Genomic DNA, 21,726 nt, shown 5'->3' on the forward strand with positions numbered 1-21,726 from the left:
TTATTTTAAATATGGGACATTTTAACTTAATTAGTAAATATGTCATGCTTTTGAGTAAGCAGCCTGAAATTAGCGATTAGCAAATTGTTGATAGCTGCTAGGCATTGGTAGCCCTCTTTGTTGTATTCTCATTAAATTAATAAACAAAATAATTTTTAAAAGGAGCTTTGGGACATATGGCTGGAAAAAAGCTTGGCAATTCAGAAGCAGCAGACAAAGAAATAATATTGTGATATAGTCTAATTTTTATTGAAATTTTGGCAGGTAGTGCAAAAGTAGCTTCAAAGAATATCCTATTCACATCACTAAGACAAAAATATTTTTAAAAGAAGCTGAAGTTACACAGCACAAAAGCGAGGCAGTTACATTTAGAAATTCCACCTTGGGAAATAGTAATAAATATCTATACATTAAATACATTTAGTAATATTTATAAAAACAAAAGGGAGAGAGAGAAAAGACTAACCAAACATGTAGGATGGACATGCACCACGGCAAAGCAAAGGCAGGCTGAATAAGCCAATTATTTGGACGAACATATTTTAAGGTATTACGAGTAAAAGAGTAAGAGTAAAAAGACATGCAATAGAGGTCCGTGTCGCGTAACTACAAACACAAGAAGTGGACAGGTATTTAAATGGATATTGCAAACATGAATTCTTGAATCCTTGCTCGACAGAAGCACATTTTTCTTACACAGTCTGTGGCGCCCCCGCGTGGTGTACTTTATTGGCAAAATGTTGATGTAAAATGACAGTAGGTTTTGCAACTTGTACAATTACACAAGCCAGCTGGCTAAACCTCAAAGTCTTTGGAACAAAATCCATGATAGATGAATTATCCAATGCAATTAAATCATGATTAAATATAAATACATTAAGAAGGATATATGCCCATGTTTTTGCATTTTGTTTTCAGGGTGAACTTTATACTAGGTTACACTATAGTATAGGGGTATTGCATCCATAAGATCAAGACCCTTTCTTCTGTGCTTGGACAGATTATTGGATTACGATTATAAAATAATTCATGTAAAATATCAGCATTTGCTACCAGATTATACTGTTTAAATAGAAGTATTTACAGCTTTTTAGGTTGTGACATCATCACAGGGTCCATTATGTGGTGTACACAAGCCAGTGTTTGAACATGCACACACAGGAATGTTGCACTGTAATTTTGTCGTTGTAACAGTCCCCAAAGCCTCAAACATGTAATTGTTCCTTTCTGTTAGCAGCGGCCTTCCTCACAAACACAGCTGGTCATGACTCTGCTCAACAAAATGCAAAGAAAACAGCTACTCTATAATTTGAATTTGCAAGAAAAATAAATAAATCAAAACTTAGCTGCTATTTTGAGATTTCTTTTTTTTTTTTCTTCTCACAGTTGATTTACTGCAACCTATCCTCGCGATCACGTAAGGTTCACAGATCTTTCCCTGACGACCGTCCCCTTGGTGACTGGCTCGATCTCCCAACGCCCCTTTGCCCATCTCTCTCATCCTGATCACTGCTTGGTTGGTTATGAACCTGGATATGGGTAGGTGGGGACGGGGGTGGGTAGGAGGGCGGGGGAATAGTTAAGTGTGGTAGAGAGGGCATGGCTGGCCGTGGGGTTGTGGGAAGAGGTGGTGGGGTGGAATGGTGGTGGTAAGAGCGAGGGCAGCATGAGGGAGACGAGTGTGCACTTTTTGCCCTTGGCAGGGTCTCCGGACACTCGTTGACCTGCCCCAACAACGAGGGCATGTCCCCTTCGATCTTTTCGAGCACAGCTGCCATTTGCTTCTCGATTTGTTCAATCACACTGTCCATTTGCCAGTCTGCACTGGCCCTTCCTCCTTGCTCAAGAGCACTGAACACTGTGCCACCGCTAACAGAGTAGGCTGGGCAGTACGGACTCGCGTAAGAGGCACCGGGGCTTAGCTCTCTCTGTTCGTCCACGTTCACAGCCTTGTTCGGGCCCATGCTTAAAGAGCCTACTGCTGCGGCAGGACAGGACTGTTTTCCTGATTGACTAGCCCTGTCTGTTCTCCCTGCTTCCTTATCCCGGCTCTTTGGACTGACCTCAGCTACCGTACCGGCTCCTGCCTGCCTCTCGGCTACTGCCTCTGGAAGCTGGGTCTGACACCAACTTCCAGGAGACATTTCCTGCTTTCGTGTCCCTTCTGCTTTCTCCCCTACCTTTCCTGGCTGTTCCCTGTCAGCAGACAGATTGCTAATCCTATCACCGGCCCCTAAATTACGATCCAGAGAGAGGTTGGCGGCCATCTTGCGGCGGTTTGGAGTTTCAACAGAAGCTGACACTTTCTTGTCTGCGTTGGCCGTAACAGAGATCTCGTTCTCTGAGGTGAATTTGTCCCCTTGGCAACCAGAGGGCTTGGTGGGCTCCGCTGAGGGGGCTCTCTGGCTCACCTGTTTGTCTTGGCCTAAAATGGCTGCCTTTTTGCAAGAGCCAACCCCAGTCCCTTGCTTCTCCTCACTCTTGCAACGCTCCTCCTCTTGCGTTTGAGTTGAGGAGTGGGTTTGAGCAAGGGGCTTTGCTGTTTCTGTGAGCGGAGGGGCAGCAGTACTTTCTTTCTCCTGTTGTGGCTGCTTCCCCTCTCGTTCCCCGGGTGGTCCGTTTTGGGCTGTCACCACACAAGACACGCCTGCGGAGTCAGTGGGGGGGCCCTTGCTCCCTGCTCCGGCTCGTCCCCCCTCCCTTTGGCTCTCCGTTGCCCCTTGCGCAGACGCTAGCTCTGAGGCACGAAGACGCTGCATGAACGTTGTGACTCTGATTGCTTTCTGCAAAATAGAGAAGGGTGACTTACTGGTCTTATTCAGTGCTCCAGGACTTAGTTCTTTAACTATCAGCCCCAGTTTCAGAGCTAAAGTGCGAGTGATGCTTTGAACAGTCAAGCTAAGGTTTCTTTTTCTGTATCAACAGCCCATCAAAGGACCTTACCAATGTTTACAGTATTTTATAGTACCGTATAGTATAGGAAAACAAATGTGTCATCTGCTTGAGGTAATTATTTGAAATTGAAGCACATGGTGGACTGGATCAATGGATCAGGGACACAGTAAGTCATGTAGTGGTGTGATGACCATGTCCTCTCTCTCTCTCTCCTTAAATGCAAACACAGATGTTCCATAGGTCCTCACACACATACATGTGACATTTCAATGAGTCTTTATTCTGGAGTTTTGTCTGTGACAGTGGAGGGCTGAGCAGAGCTCTACCCAGGACGGTGAGGGTAGAGCCAGACTGCATACACTATGACTGGAGGCATATGGGGGCTGTGATAGACTTGCTATTTATTGCTGTCCAGACAGTGGGAGGCCTAAATATATAGACAGACTCTTTTCAGCAATCAGGCTTGAACACCATATTTCCTCGCAGTGACAGCCATCGGAAAGCCAGGCCATGGGGAAACTGGCGCAGTGTCTCTTGCTACATTGTGTGTCACTCATAGAGATACGAGCGCTCAAGCCAGTGATTGTCTTGGCAAAGAAAAGAGTCGGTGCCTCTGTGCTGTCTGACAGAGAACAACAGTACCTTCAGCTCCTGGGCATCCCGTGCAGGGAAAGGGAAGAGGAAATGACCAACAGAACGATCAGAACCCTTACTGTCATACTCATCACCAGCATTGCTCTCATGCATCATTGTCCTTGTTAGATGTATTATTTTATAGTGTTGTTTGCTAGAAGTCCAAGCAATGTAAAATTAGTTGGAGATGCCGAGGCCGATTTATGAGCTGCAAGAGACTTCTTACCCTCCACTTGGCCTTCGCAAAGTTCTTTTCGAACTGAGCGCACACGCCGTCCTTCAGGTTCTTTTCCGAGGCGGCGTTCCCCGCAATCCTGTTGAGGAGAGGGAATAAACTCACCACGCATTAGGGTGCTCTGCGCCAAACACGTCTGAGAGAGCCTGCCTGTGTGCATTCGGACAGATCGTCCACATTAGCGCGAGCGAGCCGTTCTGCACGCAACTCACCATTCATGCCACAGAGCTTCCTGCGCTGTGATTCGTATCATCTGGTCGACCTCCATCAGTTTGCACACCAGCTCTTTAGCTGCATAAGCAGGAGGAGGGAACAAAGAGAAGGACCTCTGATCTCACCCAGTTGTAGCGCGTGATTCGTTAAAGGCAGTGCAACTTGCCAGTGTCTCTTTGTGTACCAGCAGGTGATATGTCGTCCCAGTAGGGAGAGTCAAACTCAAAGTCTCCCGCCACAATCCGGCAGAAGATGATACGGTTGTGCATGTCGGAGTTCTCCTCTTCCGTCTCATCGTAGAAAGGAGGGTTTCCTGACAGCCTGAAATTGGCGTGTTTGTGGAATGACTGTATTATATGTATAGCTCTCTAAACCAAGAAATAATTTCGTAATTACTCTGGATATATACAGCAAAGAGTCTAATCGCATCTCATTCAAATGAATATATCTAACGCAAGCTTACAGCATATACATGATGACCCCAACAGCCCAGCAGTCTACTGGTCTTCCGTACCGATGCCGGGCCACCACCTCTGGGGCTGGAAGGGAAGATGGAAGAAAGTGTGAAGAAGAATCTCAGGACACTCAGGCACATGGTGATTCTCAGCAATCATGTGCTGCTCTGGGCAGGTACCCAGGTACTCTGGTGTTCCACAGGGTTCAGTGATGGAGCCGTTCTCGAATCTGGACAGGTAGAAGTCCCGCAGCACCACTTTGTTGTGGTTATTCTCTGTGTAATACATCAGGTTCTCCAGCTGAAAAAAAAAGAGTAGGGGCAATGGAGAGCCATTCTTCTTGAACTCTTAGAGAAAAAGCACATAAGTGATCATCTTTGCTTCGTCTCTCTAAATCACATGACTGGCCTTTTAGTCTAGCGACATTTTTTTTTTAAAGATTTTTGTTTTCAAGGATAAAAGCTAGCAAAATCCTTTAACGTCTCTTTGGCAGATCTAAGTCATCATTTAGAGAACATCTTGATCTATCACAGTCGCTTTCCCTTCACTCACTATTGCTTAATGGATTGTATCGTAAAATTCCGTATTCCAGAGCAGTGTTTCAAAGGTTGATATGCTGTTCAATCTATCTTGCTGTGTTTTTCCACTAGAGAGCACTAGAAACACATGTTGAGCTCTCTAACAGGGGCGGATGATCATGTAATGACTACCAAGAGATGGATTGGGTCCATTAGAGACTGTAATACTATTTATTCCATTCACATTAGTTTTGCACATTAAGGCTAACCATAAGGGGCCATCTGTAATATCACAGCTGAATAACTTCATGAGTCAAACAGGGCTAAGTGTTTGTTTAATATCACTGATTACTGTTTCTAACACCCTGCAGTGACATGCACACACAAGCCAGCACATAAAAACTCAAATTACCAACTTAAGAATCACTTTCTCAGACTGACTCTTACATTCAAATGCAAGCTAGCCACACAATTTCAAGCTACTGAAGTCATGAAGCTCAGGCTAAGGCACTGCATTAAAAAGGACATGTTGATGGAATAGTTAAGACGTGCAAACCCACTTTTAAGTTCCTGTGCACTATGTTGAGGGAGTGAAGGTAAGCCACTGCCTCTAGGACCTGCCGAATTACGCTGGCAGCATCTCGCTCTGTGTAATTCCCCTGGTCCAGGATCCAATCAAATACATCTCCACCTGTGGCCCTGTGACACACACACACACACACACACACACACAAACAAACAAACAAACAGACAGACAGACAGACAGACAGACAGACAAATAAATAAAAAACATACATATAATGCTCAAAAGTACTGTATGTCTATATTGATATACTGTTCCAAGATATTTAAACTGTTCAGTGTCATTCTCATAGAAAATGAAAGCATGTGAAATATTCTGAAGCACTGAATCTCTCTAATTCTCAAGAAGACCGATGAGAGATTAGTCCCGGGCACTGCATGGCACTGAGGGAAGTAGGAATGATCAGTGCTACCAGAAGTCCAACTCACAGCTCTTGGATGATGTAGAACTCTTTCCTGGTTTCAAACGCATCGATCAACTTCAGGATGTTTGGGTGGTTGATCCTGAAAGTAGGAGATCATGGCAAATAGCCGCATTACTTCCTAACTAGTAGAAGAAGGTGCTTCAAAAATAGTAACTTCCCATGCAGCTGCGGCAGCATACAGGAAGGCGTGCACAAAAGTAGCTCATTCCATTCTCTGAAACACCTGCTTTCTTAACCCCCATCATCTCTATTTTTCCACTATCTCACTCTCCTCTCTCCCTTTACCTCTCCTCTCTCTCTCTCCTTCTCTCTCTCCCTCGTGCTTTCTTCCTCTCAGATCCACACACTAACAAATGCCTCGTCAGCTGTTGATGTTCTGAATTATCCCGTACATTTTCAGGATCATGATCTCGTTCTTGGCAGCCTTCCGTACTTTCCTGCCATCCTTCTTGAGGAATTTCTTGCACACATAAACCTTGTCCGTCTGGCGGTCTTTCATTAGACATAGCTCGCAGAACTCCTTCCTGTAGAGAGAAGAGTACATTGTGTTGCATTTCTCGACATGATAACTCCTATTGGCACTGGACTCTTCACATACATGGTACATTAGGACATACTGTACATTTCATGTGATTACATGAATAAACAAATGCATATCTACCAAAATAGCTATGAAAACCAATTAATGGACATTTACAGATGAATTTTTACAGTAATGAGGTCATTATTTTGCAACTGGCAGATTGCCATTTGCAAGCAGATAATGATTTTGCCTATTGACACTCACGCCTTTAGGACCTGTCCAATCTCATATTTGTCTGTGATGTCTGATAGGCTGTGGTACGTCCGCCCATCTCGCAGGGCAAGGCACCCAAATGGCATGACAGCATCCACCTATGCAGTGTCAGATGAGAGAGAAAAAAATATGCCTGTCTCAATAAACCCAGTGCCACTCAAACTACAACACTCCACAGCTTAGTTTCACTGACGACAGGCCTCAGTACAAACTCCAGCAATTTATAACACAGTAATCCCAGGACAATTTATAAAGGCCATGTCCTTTGCAAATTCCTACCACTTCTTGGTGTTCAAGAAATAAATAAGTAGATGGATAGAATGATAGATAAAACGATATCTTGAAACAGGTGGAGGTACATCCCATGAACGCCAGGCCAAGAAGACGACACTGGAATCACAAAAGTCCAGGTATACCATCCCATCAGAGGTTGGCGTCACTGTCTGCAAGGCGTTTTGTGGCAAAAATCGGCAGCTCCTGGAAAGCCCGACCAAGAGTGGCATGTGGGCGAAAACAGTCATCTGCATCATGCGGAGAGGGGTGCAGGCGGCGGTGAACTCTTTCCCATAGCTGGGTAATCCAGCTCCTGCCTCTAATCCATAATCCTGCATGCAGATCTGGAGATGAGGAAGAAGGGTGTGGGATGGAGTGGGAGTGGCCTGGCTAGCGCAGGGGCTGGAGGGCTGGCAGATGGACTCAGACACGCCTTACGTAATCGCTTTTCATTAAATGGACTCTGGCACCGGTGCACTGATGACGGCAACGGTGTTTCCTGGCGTGCCGGAGCTGAGGGGCACGCCAGGGGCATGTGAGTGCTGGCCGCCGCACTCAGCACTGCTCGTTTAGTCCAAGAGGAACCAAGTCTCTTTCCCTCAGAGATGGGCTGCACAGCTGCATGTCCACAAAGGGCTTCTTAAGCCCTCATGCCCATGAGCTCCGGCTGGCTGTTTTGGCAGGAGATGCCTTCAGAACATCTGAACTGCCCTTAAGATAGAAACTCATGGTGTTTTGATATGGCAGGGGCCTAATGATCAAGAAAGGTGCTCAGAGGAATGAGCACATGGACATTTGGACAGTTTATCACTGTGAGGGTTTATAGTAACACTGGGCTGTGTGTGCAATGAATTGCAGGCTTCTGCTCATTCAATCATTTTGTGTCCTGTGCTCATTCTGTTCTATAATAAACTGTGCAGTAGACCTATAGTTTTGGCTTGCCAATATGTCAGGCATTTAATGCCTAACTGGCCAAGCAATATGCAATTGCTTAACCAGTTATTCATTTCACGCTGCCCAAAAATTACATCATCATCATCATCATCATCATCATCATTATATGATTTGAGATTATATTTAGGTTCACACAGCTAACATGGCATAGATTCCTTCTTGTTGCACTATGACACACATCCCGCTATCCCTAATACTATTCTCGGCACCATCCCCCCTGAGAGCGGATCGCCAGCTTGGCGAGGTCACAAGAAAGCGGTGCAGCGGTAGGAGCTCCCGCGCACCGCTGCCCCCCCATGCAGGTGAGCGGGAAACGCACACGAGGTGTCACACGCAGACAATCCCTCTGATGGATGTCAGCCACAGGACAGACAGACCCTGCCAGACAGAGGCCCTCGTTAACCGCTGGTCCCGTAGCGCCGGCCGCCGCTGCATTATGGATGGAGGTGCATCATTACCACACGCTCCCCGTCCCTTCTCACCTCGGTTCACTAAAGTAGATCTTGCCATGTGGGGAGAGCTCCACTAATGCCTCGTTACATGACAAACGGGACATGAGAAGCAGAGACGGTACGTTCACAGCTGCTCCACCACTAATGCGTTTTGTTCGGATTGGGGACGTGCATATTTCTAGTGACTGCTCTACTTTGCTGTCCTTCTCCACCAGACTCAGACACAAGCATTTATGGGCATGCACGCACTCATATATCACAGTAATAATAATGTTTGAACAGGATCTGGAGTTGGCAGTGCGCCACAGATGCAGTTAAAAGGAGAGACGGAGACGAGGATAAGGCCATCGCACAGGGTCTGTCAGGGGGCTAGATTAGACTAGACTAGACTAGAGTAGCACACAGCAGGTGCCTCCCTCAATCTCTCTCTCTCTCTCTCTCTCTCTCTCTCTCTCTCTCCCCCTCTCTCTCTCTTGTCTGAGACTGCTCTTATTAAAGCAATGAATCTTCATCTCCAGAGGCACCCACATTAAACACCACACTGAATCCCACAGGATAGATGTGAGGAACCACACTGTTCTCACAACACATTTGAACCCGAGGCATGTACTAAACTATGAATTCACACACACACACACACACACACACGCACACACATAGCAATAAGCTCCTGAGGATGCATGCAACAGTACAGGGGTTAGAGGTGCCATAAGAGCACTGTCTCCACCCTCCCCCACTCATCTTCTCTTCTCTACCTAATTTGGTGCTAAATCACCAATGAACATCTCACAGAGTGATGTTTTCTAATAATCATCACCTCACCAAGTTCACTCTGCATTTGTTTCTAAGAAACAGTTGGCACAGTTGGAAGGGATATCCATCAGTTGATTGGCCTAGATGCACATAGAATTGATGAAAAGGGGAAATAGACCCATTGGGCATTAATGCTGGTGAAAGACTAATAAGGGTTGCAGTAATACACTAGAGAGTCAGTATGGACATTGTGCAGTAATTTAAGGCAAGGCTCATCTCACTGGCAAAATGTACTATCATTTTCACAGCCAAATGTGAATGAGAGAACACTTTGAAACAAATAAAGTTACAATTACTAATTTACGTGTAGCACATTAGTAGAGTTTGCGTCCGCTATGCCGATATCTCTGCAAAACTAGTCAAGTCATTCTTTTAAACAGATCCTCTGGACTGGATCCTATATAGCATCTCATCAGAAAATGGAGGCAGGAGCTGGATTTTGGCACGTGAAGAGGGCTGGATTCAAACTGGGGTGGGGCTCACCCTGCCTGAGCTCAGCCTCCTCCTACAGCTTAGTGTGAAGTAGCCAGTCCCTCCAGAGAAACCCAGAGCTGCGCTCCTCATCCAGCCTTCCCGCTGCTCTGAAGGATGCGGGTTGGGCGTGTGGAGGCTCGCAGACCTGGAGCTGATGCAAGACAGCTTCCGTGCAGGGTGGCCAGCAAAGGCCTGCATTAAATCGATGCCCCCTCTGCTCTCTGAGTCAAACCCCTCTGCTCTCTGAGTCGAACCAAGGAAGAGCTTGCAGGTTTTTCACGGCTTCTGAAGGTCACACGCAATGTTTCGCCGCTGGAATGCATGACTGCTGCCAGTGCTGGGTGCCTCTTTCTGCAGCTCAGTGAAAAGCCATGGAAATAGAAGGGGATACGGATGAAAAGCTGAAGGGCAGCATCTTACGGCGGTGATAATTGATGACCATCGTTGGTGCCTACTACAATTACTGTAATTGCATTTACCCAATGAAATGCAGGCAGGATGTGTAAGAGTGTATTATTGTATGAGACTATATGTAGAACAGGACCACTGCGGAAGTGAGATGGGATTCGCGTAAAAGGAAAATGACAATGAACTCTTTCACTCATCTTTTGAGAAAGTGCTTCACTTTAGGCTTATTACCTTTAACTGTGTTATCTGCCTTCCTTAAAGCATCAGTGCAATAAAAACAGCCACGTGTGAGGTGCTCCTTTAAGCACTGCAATACACACATACAAAGGCTGAGTCCAGTTGCATTTGCTTCCATTTTCCCTTAGTCTACTCCATGTTTGCGAGAGCAATTCACCCAGAGTTACAATCAGTAAGCTTCTCAAAGATCCACGTGCCTCATCACTGCTCTTACTGCAGGCAGTTCACACGCCACAATATAATGGACTCCTTCATTTTTAATAAGAAAGCCCTACTGAGGTCAGCCATACGAATTCACAACCTCGGCGTGAAGAGAATGGCGTGTGTATTTTGTCGCGCAGTTATGTTTTAATACAGATGGATTACTCTACCACCTCTGCTTTTACTATTGCTATTCTTGTAGCACTTGGGAGCTGCGAAAGGCACTCACAGCCCCTGCCAAAGCAAAACTTTCATTACACACCGTACCTTCACATCTGAGCAGCGCACAAATCGAGTGACTCAACCTCCAGCTCGGCCCTGTTCCATGTAGGATGAACGTCACCCCTTTGCCCCCAAACAGGAGATGAGCTGCTCCACCGGGAGGTGACTATGTCGCCTCCATGCAGATAATAAAGGCTGTAAATGGGGACTGGGTGAAGCGGTTGCGTTTTATGAGAACCTCCGACAGCAAGCCCCTCGCTCTTCAACTGGCCGCCTGCATCCCGGCCTGCCGCTCAGGGTCTAAATGAGGTCTCAAGGGTGTGCCGGTGCCAGGACCGTATAGGACGGTCGCATCATTACTGCCCTCCTTCTCCATCGGAAGAGCCTCGGTCCAACCCCAGAGTGGAAAGAGCTGCAAATGACAGAGGAGGTCACCCACGTTACCTCCGACTTCTCTGCATCGGCCGCCGTCTGTGGAAAACGGGGAGTCAGGATCGATTTGCAGAGCGAGGAGCAGCTTCATCCCCTGGAAAACACTGGAAGGCTTTATGTGCCGCTGCGTGGACAGACGCTTGGAGATGGTGGCGTGGTTGAATGTGGTTCTCGTGGCACATGCGTGGCGGAGAGAAAAGGCGTCATGCCCGCATGCACATGCCACCGGGATCTGCTGGACTGCATGTAAGGGTGGTGGCAGGCTTTGAGGGTTTAAAGTGTGGAGGCAGGGTTTCATTTTGCCATGTACTGCCTCACAGATTTATTAAACAATTGATCAAAAGTAGGATCCAGTGGTCTTACAGCACCCTATCAGGGTTAACTGGACATGTATGCCTGTGATAATGGTGATGGTACTAATGATGACAGATATAGGTAGGCAATAGACAGAAAAGTAATTTTTGTACGAATGTGGCAGCCAATGTGTGAGAAGGGCATTGAGATTAATGAAAAATATCTCTTCTAGGTTTTTGCAACTTACAATACAGCTTTCTTTAGTTCATGTTATGGTTAATAAGCTTTTTTAGATTAACTACAAATCATGGCAAATCTTTTTGAATTCAATTAATATATGTTATAATTTTGTTAATTAATTGTTGAAATGTATTAGCTATAATGAAACCTCTCTCTCTCTCTCTCTCTCTCTCTCTCTCTCTCTCTCTCTCTCTCTCTCTCTCTCTCGGTCCTGTCTTTGTGTGGAGAAGCTTGGCTTACAGGGCAGGAACAAAAGCCAAACCCACCTGCACTGTTACTGTAAGTTCATGAATGGAATGAACAGAGGACACAGTTGTCACTCCGCCTCTTGCTCCGCCCCTTCACTCCATAAATCCCCACGCACCAATATTCCCTATCACACCTCAGACACAGACTCACAAATATGGTGTAACAATTGGACACCTTAATATTAGCATGTTAAGTTTGTATGTAAATAGTCATCCTGGGAAAATATGCTACAGCTGACATCTTATGAAGATGTTGGGCATTTCAGTGGGCCATTTGCAGAACACCTTTGGGAAGCTTTTTTTTTTTTTTTTTGTATGCTACACTCCTGTAAACACATCAGGGAAAGGATGAACAACTGGCCTGGCAGCAACTAAATTAGGAGTGACAGACAGGCAAAATGCATGTCGTACTAGTCATGGGGAATAATTAGACAGATATGTCAAAGAAAAGGAGCTTGGGGGCCTCAAGTTTGAAAGGGAGCGGGTAGTCATTCAGATTTTTCTCTTCACCCTTACACGTTCCCCTCCACCTCACCCCACCAACCACAACCCCAGACATGCACGCATGCCCCCCCCCCCACACACACAAGCACTTCACTCTTTTTATAATGTACTGTTTTTATAATGACTGCAGTGATTATGTTCTTCTCTGCCATAAATGTATGTGCCAGCTCAGGCAAAACCCAGCCTTGTGTGTGCATCTCCGCTAAATCATTAACACCTGGTAGATCTCACAAGACGAGAAGCATCTCTCTTTCTCTCTCTGTCTCTCTCTCTTTCACACACACACACACACACACACACACACACACATTTACGCACACACGCATCCCTCTGGCACAGTTTCCTTTAGCAGCTGTGATGCTTAACTTGCATCGTAGACTTCAAGATTCTGTTTGAAAATCTTCTCCCTGCCATGCTCCATCAGCCCTTCCCCCATCTGCCCCTCCACTTTCTTCTCATTACCTCATCTATTTTCATATAATGCTGAGATCAAGCTTTGCTGAAGCAGATGAAAAAACTAACCTGACCTCCACTTAGACCGAGCAACCTCGCCCAGACCTAAAAAGCTTGCCACATTCACCTTCATCACAGTGATTTTAATAATGACCTCTTCCCCTGTTTTCCAGCTCTCTTTTGCTCTGTGCTCTCCCTCTGTTTTTAATTTAGGTTTCTAAGCATCATACAGTAAGAGACAGTCAAACCAGAATTGCATGGGCTTCTATTTTCAGATCCAAATCTAAACAAACATTGCAGGATGTCCAACACTGTACCAGAAACCTTGACTGACACTGAAAATAAAAATGGATGTTATGAATACAGGTTCACTGTCATTTCATTTAATAGCCACTGTTTCCTTAAAATGTACAAAATGATTACTCTACATAAAATACCTTTTTTTTTTAAATCTACATAAAATAACATTTTAAAAATCTATTTTTAATGCAAATGACAAGAAACCCTGGATATGCCGGATATCTAATAAGCCTTGGATTCCTAGTTATTTATACCATTCATGTGGACATCAGAAGACTGCCTTTATGTGCTGGGGCATCAGTGAATCTGATTTTGGTAATTATATGTGGTTCTCTACTGCACCTGCAGCCTCAGGCTCCATTCAGACCACTGCTACTTAAGCACATGTTCCCCACTCCACTGAACAACTCGCTAGACTAAACAGACTCTCTCTCTGATCTTCTCTCCCACGGGGAGTGAGCCCCATGCACTGAACCCCAGCCGCAGTTCAGTGAAAAGTGGCCACTAGGATGTCTAGTTAGTGGGCCATGACGAAGTGGCTCAATGGCTGTGCATGGTGCTGTTTCCCCAGCGTTGGGGAGAAGAGTCTGGGGTAGTGTACAGCATGAGGATGAGAGCGTGGCTCTGTGAGTACGTGCCTGCCTTCTGGTGAGAATTAGGTCAACCGAGCTCCTGGGAGAGAGAGGGAACAGGAGATGAAGAAGGGGTGTAGAGTAGAAGGCAGACCTGCCCCTGACTTCTGACATGTGGGTTCGTGTTTGTGACCACAGGTGAACTGCTGCAGAGAAGGTGCATTAGAACTGCCTGTATGCATTCTGAGTGATATGGCAAGAAAGGTGATGTTCTAGAAAAATGATGCCGTAGCCTTGGCACAAAGGACAGTGAAAAATACCAACCTACCCGAGATCACAGTCTCGAATTTCGCAAAGATGGCACTCAGTTTTAGGATTAATATAGCAGAACAGATATGTAACAGAGACAGTGCATACTGTCTCCGGTTTTCACACATCTGTGACTTCAAATGGGGTTTAATCAGCTTCTCTCTACTGTATGGCTTGCCATGGTACTGTACTGGGGTAATTAGCTGTGGCTGGAATAGATCTATGAAATATTTAGGGCCTTCCCATGGGACTACATTTCAAATGGGAATCTAGATGGCCTTCTGGAAATGTGCCATGCAGGCAAATATAAATGTCTCGCTTAAATACATATATATTACATTAATTCATGAAAAGCAATGAGAATGAATGCAGTGTGTCAGGACCACTAACAGTGCTAATGGTGCTAATGGTCTTGATTTCACCCTTAAACCTCCATATTTATAAGAATTTTGAAATGTATACACTCATGCTCTTAAGTAACAGCCTAAAGTCAGTCCTGGTCCACCTCTTCCATTTTGTTCAATAGCTCCTGCACACTGTGCAGAGAAAAGTCTCAATTTAGCAGCAATCAACAATCTGTGTACTAAGACTTGGTATTTTGGTCACTGAAAGGCTAACATCTGTCCGATACAGACAGCAGTATACGTGGACATACAGGAGGCAAGAAGCACGCAACTTTAGTACTCCAAAGCTACAGCACTTCAGAGAAATGTATGACTGGGTCCCTCGGGGAGGGTCGGGGTGGCGTGAGAATTTGCTGCTGACTTCAGACGCAGAGGTAGTGGGCACCACGATAGGCTTAGCCACGAGAGAAAGCATCAGTATGAAAACACAAAAGCCCCAGCGCAGAGGGAACGGTGTGGAATACTCGGCAAAGAGATGAGGAGAAAGAGCTGATGATCGATGGGGAGATAATGGTGGCCAAGTCGCGATGACTCCGAGCGTCACTTATCTCCTTTGCTGAAAGAAGAGCCTTAACTTCATCACAGCCCATTTCCCACACTCTTATAAAGGCAAAGTAACACCACATACTCCGTAGGTGTACTGGGACGTAGACACAAACGAATCCATTGCAATTCACGTGTAATATGTCAATTCAGCAGGAATCTAAGGCGTGGAGTGTAAAATGGTATAGAGCATGTCAACTGGCATACTGTATCTATTTGAGTCACAAATAGACTCAAATAAGTGAGTACATGAATCGAACTATGGGAACAACTCAGGCTGATGACTGAGGGCCCAGAGCAAGAGGCAGCCAAAGTGCCCTCAGGTCGGTGCCCATCTGGAAGATTTGGCGCCATTCCTCGCTATTCCGCTGAGCCCGACTCTGACGCGTTACTGTGCAAAACTCAGCACTTTGCACAGACGGCGACCCGACGCTTACGATGTCGCAGAACAGAGGACTTGGCTTGTTGGAGATTCTAAGTAGGTGGGTTATCGAAAACCAGGTCAGGAAAAAGGCGCTGCAGTCTCTGCTCCGCTTGCCTCGCGTTCTGTTCATTTTGACAGTTCAATAAGCGGTTGCGCAATAACCCTCCTAATTCACTCCGATTTAGACCACCGCAGTTCTGGCCAATCGCCTTTTCTGCTCTCCTATCTGGAACATGAAAGATCTGGTTATTTAAAGAAAGTTCATGGAGGGACAGCACGCATAAGTGTTGGCGTCGTTTACGTGGGGGTATGTGTGCACGACGCGGGCCAAGTTGGCGTGCAGGTGTGTGTGTCTGTGTGTGAAAACAATTGATATATTCACTCGGTTGACATAATCACAGCCCGGTTTGCGCGCTTCTGTTGCTCTGGATGCAAAGTTGTAGTGACTGGAAAACACGCAGAACAAAGGTGAAAGAGATAAAGGCATGATGGGAGAGAGGGAGAAGGAGAGCTGGGGAGGAAGCAACAACATGAGTCAGATACCAACAACGTTCTTAAAGCGAGAGACATGTTTGACCAGACACGGCGATATTAAAATCATCAATCATTTGCCCTCTCCAGTAGGAAAAATGCACACATGAGGGGAACAAGGTTGGCTTTCACTACTGTGGAGTAAAAGTCCTAATCCTGGAAAAATTATACAGCCTATAAACTGAATGTGTTCAGAGGGATCATTACGGTGCTTCATTTTGTCTGCCTGCCAGGGGTTATAACCAGGACAATGAACGATGTGTTAAAATAATGTTCGGTTATCTGACGCTGGTCTGCAAGTGGTACGTATACTCATGTACTGTACATGAAGTCTGAAGTCAGTCATGCTTTGTTGTTTCTGCTTCCACAGGCAAAGAAGAGAAGAATGAAGGTGATATCAACAAAAGGAGAGAGGGGGGTCATGTGGGTGAAGCACACTGTAGCGCTGAAGAATCAAGACACCATTTCTTCCTATCTTTGCCTCTGCATCGTTCTCATTCTCTCTCTCTGTCTGTCTCTGTCTCTCGCTCACTCTCTTTATCTCCCTCACTGTTTCTGTCTCCCTCTCTCTGTCTCTCTTTCAACAGCTCCCTTAACATACAAAGCAAGGGTGCAGGATAAAGAGCCCTGATAACTAATTCATGCCCCCTCTCCTCTCCACCATGTGTTTACTACACTTTGTGTCCAGTGGCAGGCTGCAGCCTATCACAAAAAACCCCACAAAAGAGTGCCAGCTTTCATTGTCATGTGTAAAGCCTTCGCCTACACAGCTCCCTCCTATATCAGGAACACAGGTCTCTCTCTCCCTCCCTCCCTCCCTCCCTCCCTCCCTCGCTCTCTCTCTCTCTCTCCCTCTGTCTGTCTCTCCTCTCTCTCCTCCTCTTATGTTGCATGCAAAAGTGGAGAATGTATAAAAAGTATTTTCACACATGATCAGTTCAAATCATGCTGACAGAGAGAAAGGGAACACCAAGATTTTGTGTTTGTGTGTGTGTGTTTGTGTGTGTGTGTGTGTGTGTGTGTGTGTGTGTGTGTGTGTGTGTGTGTGTGTGTGTGTGTGTGTTGTCAAATGGTCTTTTACGAACTTCATTTCATTTGGCAACATAGGAGAGTGTGATGAGGGGAGAGTCTGCTAGTAAGAACGGTCCATTTGGGGGTTCATTAATGCTGCCCCTCCAAAGGTGATACCTATATGATATAACTAGTCTAGTCTAGTCATTGTAGCCCAGAGGACTTTCAGTGCATGATCCCTGTAACAGTTTGGCCATTTGTGTGTTCACAATTCCATGGTAAATGCCTCTCAGTTGCTGGTAAAGGGAACAGTAGTCCTCACAGTCTGTGCTGGTACAGGGAGTGCATTTGGAATCCAGCTGGAGATGTGTCCAGCCAACTGTGTCTTCCTCTTTAGTAAAACATTGTGCCTCATAATCTGAAGTGTTTTATCAAGCCTAATCCTGACCCTAGCCCCAGTTTGGGCTCCTTATGGAGACATTATTAAGCTTCAGAACCTCTTTGGCACTAGAATCTCTATAGTCATATTTGTTCTATTTGCAGCCCTTGAAGGGGGTTCACAAAGAGGGAAAGACAAAAGGAGCTCAGCTGGCACTCTTGGGGGTGGGGAAGAGGGTTCATATATAAATGGAGCAGGCTCTCTAAAACCAGAGACGAATATCATCTCTAATGAAATCAAAGCACAGCAGTTTAGGCAGCTAGCGCCTACCTTCGCTATCTCTCTCTCTCTCTCTCTCACACACACACACACACACACACACACACACACACACACACACACAGCAGAGGTGTGGCCTAAGGCTCTCTGTTACATAAGTTTAGCCTGCAGGCCTGTGTGTGTGTGTGTGTGTGTGTGTGTGTGTGTGTGTGTGTGTGTGTGTGTGTGTGTGTGTGTGTGTGTGTGTGTGTGTGTGTGTGTGTGTGTGTGTGTGTGTGTGTGTGTGTGCAGTAGCAGCAGTTGCAGTTTAGTAGCCTCATTGCAACCTGCACCTTCTCTGTACATCCCAATAGGCTCCTCAAGCAGTGTGTAAGGCAGCCGTTATGATTCATAACAGGTGTTGGTATTGAACTGGACCACACGTGGGAATAATACCTGTCACGAGCCTTTTACGAACTTCATTTCATTTGGCAACATAGGAGAGTGTGATGAGGGGAGAGTCTGCTAGTAAGAACGGTCCATTTGGGGGTTCATTAATGCTGCCCCTCCAAAGGTGATACCTATATGATATAACTAGTCTAGTATAGTCATTGTAGCCCAGAGGACTTTCAGTACAGTCATTAAGTGTCATGTTAGAAATGAAACTGTGCACACTTATATCCTACAGGCTCCTAGTAGTTAAACACATATCCAAATTTAAAAGCATCTTATAAAAACAGTGCTTATTGCTATCATTATTATTTGAATTCTTTGGTGCTTCTGGAACTGAGTAATTGGCATCCTTCAAAAGTTGAAAACAATGCTCATCACCATCATGCAAATGAGCAGCAGTGTTTTCATTAATGTCTCACTGCATATAGACAATCATCTTCCTTCATGACTCATTGCTTACCAGACTTAACCTTAATGAAATGTTTCCAAACTAACAGTGACAGATAAAGGTGGATATGAAATTGCAGGTTAAACATGAACATCTCTTTGTTAGCACCTACCTACACACATAATGTAGTAGGGTAGCTGGAAGCAGTAGGATGTTAGACAGGAGCTGGTTTGGGGGCATGTGGGCTATGTTTAGATAGCAGAATGTAATGTTCAAATTGTCTGATTTACAATCCACTTCTCATAATGGCAGAGGCTCAATATGGAAACACACAAATGGACACTGCAGGGCCAACCTCTGACCCATGTCACTGAGAGTTCAGCGTATGCATTGCTTTCATGGGGACAAATCTGCTTTTTTCATCCACATTTCCATCATAAGAACACCAGTGATTACATTTCCTCTCTTGTGAATCTTTCACCTCTTCCTCTACTCCAATGAACAAAGTAGCTATTTAATGCAGTTGCAGTATGACTGTGCTAATCCCACTGACTTGACTTCTTGTTTGTTTGTTTGCTTGTTTGTTTTTCCATTAATCCACTACATCGCATGCAAAGCCTTCTGTACCATACTGGCATTGGCCTGTTTAAAAAATGACACCTGTCATACTAACACATCCTCCCCCCCCCCCCCCCCCAAAAAAAAAAACCCACCAACCCCAACTTCATTGTATATTTAAGTCCAGTACCACACAAATAAACATTAAGAGTTCATTCAGTCCTGTTGTTTTGCGGTATATTAAGGTCTATGAGTGGATCTGGGCTCGTAAAATCCTGCTGTCTATATGGAAATTGACTGGGATATCCTACCTTCTGCTGAGATGTGCTGATGTGTGAGAGTACAGCTGAGATCACAGCTCACCTGTGGGTGCATCTATCACTCTTAGAAACACCTCGCAGGCGGTTGGAAGTGTGAAGAGAGCCATTTTTCTATCAAGATACAGCACCACATTCAGTAGCATGTCTTATGCAGCTATGCCCCATACATAACAACATTATAACATGAGGTTATAAGGCTTCTGCGTACTCTTGGTAACAGCACAAAGAAATATTGCCCTGTCCACAGTCACATACTCTTACAAACTCTCACTCTGTTAACTCCATAAAAATATTGACATCACTGAAAGTGAGGCTTCATGTGTGCTCAGAAAAGAGGTCATAAAGGCTTCTTGATGGGGTTGTGCTCCGGGTGCAATCAGTTGAATGTGAAAAAGCTTTTTGCCTTGTTAATGGTTCCTTGGGGTTCTTTGCAGTGTGAACCATGTCAACACAGCAATAATATTGGCTGACAGAATTATTGGCTCACATAATTATTCTGCAGTCTGTGCTATCAGCTATACGGCACTGGCAGCTTTACAGCAACAAGGTTGCAGGTTCACCTCCCTTTGTGTTACATCAAAGGCACAAGATGAACTATCTGTGGACTGCAAGTTGCAATGTCTCTGTTTTTGTATTCTGCTCTTGCGACCTTGAGCAAAGCAATGTCTCTAAAACATTAAAAAAAAAACAAGTTCCTTCTTTCAAATTTGGGATTAGAGATTCTTTGTTTGCGTGACACTTTAATTCCTTTTGAAAATTTCAATAAAAATTAAACTTGTATGCCAAGAACTGTGGAAAACTACCGGAATATAAACAGGTCTTAAAATTAAGGTTTAAGTAGGGCAGTAGGTGTAGAATCACGAACAAATTTCTTTGCCAAAAAAGAAAAGGCAAAAAAAAAATCAAAGCTCTTCCACGAAAATAGCGTGCATACATATTTGTCCTCTGTTCTGAATAATCGTGAATATGACTGACAACTTTGACGCGAAACTGCTGCAAGAAGTCCAATTATCCCAGAATAATAAACGTACATAACACTGCAGGCGGTGACACGAGAGATAGGCGTACGAGACATACAGATTGCTAGTTACTTTCTGCTGCCTGAAATCCTACCGGTGAAGACAAACACTGGGACGTATTCGACAGGTTTTGAGTTAACAAAGGCTGCCGCCCGCGAATACAGTATTAAATATAGATGAAAAGGAAACTCCGCAGCCATTATTATCCAAGAGACAAAAAGAAACGAAATTATTTTTGTTTCATTAATGTTTCAGATGATTCCCGTTTCTTTCCTGGTTTTCTTTTTTTTTCAGATAGATTGCGTAATGAGGGAGACGGGGATGAGCACCTAAACAGGTTGATGGGACGCGAGCGCAAAGGAATCTATCGTACGCTGAAATAAATGACCTAAACTTGATTTACCTGGTCTGGTCGCGGAAACGGGTTGAACACAGAGTTCCGTTCACGAGCTTGAAAAGCAATGCAAACTTTGACCGCAACCTTGGTATTCCTTATTTTTCTTTCGCAGTTTATATATAATGAGAAGATATAGGCTACTAAAGATAACGCGTACTGCTCCCGCTTTGACACGCCTGTGAGTGCGCTATGCCTCCGTCCCTCCCACTCGCACCACGAGAAATAAATAATCTGTTCTTTCATCTGGATCACGGAATCTTGTCTTTTTTCCATCTCTCTCTCTCTCTCTCTCTCTCTCTCTCTCTCTCTCTCTCTCTCTCAGAGTTAACTTTTGGAATATGATTTTTGACAGCTGTTCTAAGCGCATGAATTGTTATGGTCTGACCTCAAGAGTGAAATTTTGCTCGTCAATTATTTAAGTAATACAGTGCAAAGAGTCTATCTTTATGCGATATTCCTGTAATGATCATTCTATTTTTCTTCCCGAATAAAAAGAGTTTGTTCATGCTAACTGAAAGTAGCATCCTTACAAGCAGGCCTAATGAAGACTCTACAAAACCTGTGTAAAATCGCCACGACTGGCAGACGTTATGAGTGGATAGGATTATTGCATCGGATTAAAATGCAAGCATCATTTAATTGTCATCGCATCAAAAGGAAACATTGGTGCAATAGCAAAGTCTTTCAGCTGAATTTTGCCAGCTAATGTTTTTCACATGTTCCAAATTATAATTACTCTAAAAACGTCGTAAACGCACACAATACCTATGGAGCAATTTCTGTCACAGAAGACCTTAGAGAATTTTGTGCACCCTAATAAGAGTTCTGCTATAATAGCTGTGCTCAAATGTAGGACAATGGATTTTTTCAGAGTTAGTATCAACCATTAGTGAGATGTCCATA

General features: G+C 44.8%; 1 protein-coding gene across 4 annotated transcripts; it reads right to left on the minus strand.

Moving 5' to 3' along the window:
• Positions 1 to 227: 227 nt before the first annotated feature.
• camkvl (CaM kinase-like vesicle-associated, like) lies at positions 228 to 21,021 on the minus strand. 4 transcript variants are annotated; one of them, XM_035522249.1, is made up of 12 exons: positions 20,830 to 21,021; positions 19,399 to 19,518; positions 6,744 to 6,850; positions 6,349 to 6,480; positions 5,961 to 6,035; positions 5,510 to 5,648; positions 4,611 to 4,731; positions 4,440 to 4,515; positions 4,161 to 4,297; positions 3,976 to 4,054; positions 3,755 to 3,842; positions 228 to 2,783 (listed from the first exon to the last, which is right to left on the minus strand). In XM_035522249.1, the coding sequence occupies exons 3-12, from the start codon at positions 6,836 to 6,838 to the stop codon at positions 1,425 to 1,427; spliced, it is 2,301 nt and encodes a 766-aa protein (XP_035378142.1). In that variant the 5' UTR covers positions 6,839 to 6,850; positions 19,399 to 19,518; positions 20,830 to 21,021; the 3' UTR covers positions 228 to 1,424. The 4 variants fall into 4 exon arrangements, with proteins under 4 accessions (XP_035378142.1, XP_035378141.1, XP_026853889.2 ...); XM_035522248.1 differs by lacking the exon at positions 19,399 to 19,518; XM_026998088.2 differs by lacking the exons at positions 19,399 to 19,518; positions 20,830 to 21,021 and adding an exon at positions 7,169 to 7,383.
• Positions 21,022 to 21,726: the final 705 nt, after the last annotated feature.

Source organism: Electrophorus electricus, chromosome 24, assembly GCF_013358815.1.
Source record: "Electrophorus electricus isolate fEleEle1 chromosome 24, fEleEle1.pri, whole genome shotgun sequence".
Taxonomy (NCBI): Eukaryota; Metazoa; Chordata; class Actinopteri; order Gymnotiformes; family Gymnotidae; genus Electrophorus; species Electrophorus electricus.

Bases quoted from the DNA above. Each gene is read 5' to 3' on its own strand.
- camkvl (XM_026998088.2), bottom strand. From the start codon at position 7,363: ATGCAGGATTATGGATTAGAGGCAGGAGCTGGATTACCCAGCTATGGG. The intron at 5,649-5,960 runs GTGAGTTGGACT...TGTGTGTCACAG, and splicing joins TTCTACATCATCCAAGAGCT to GGCCACAGGTGGAGATGTAT. The intron at 4,516-4,610 runs GTACCTGCCCAG...CTTCCCTTCCAG, and splicing joins TGGAACACCAGAGTACCTGG to CCCCAGAGGTGGTGGCCCGG.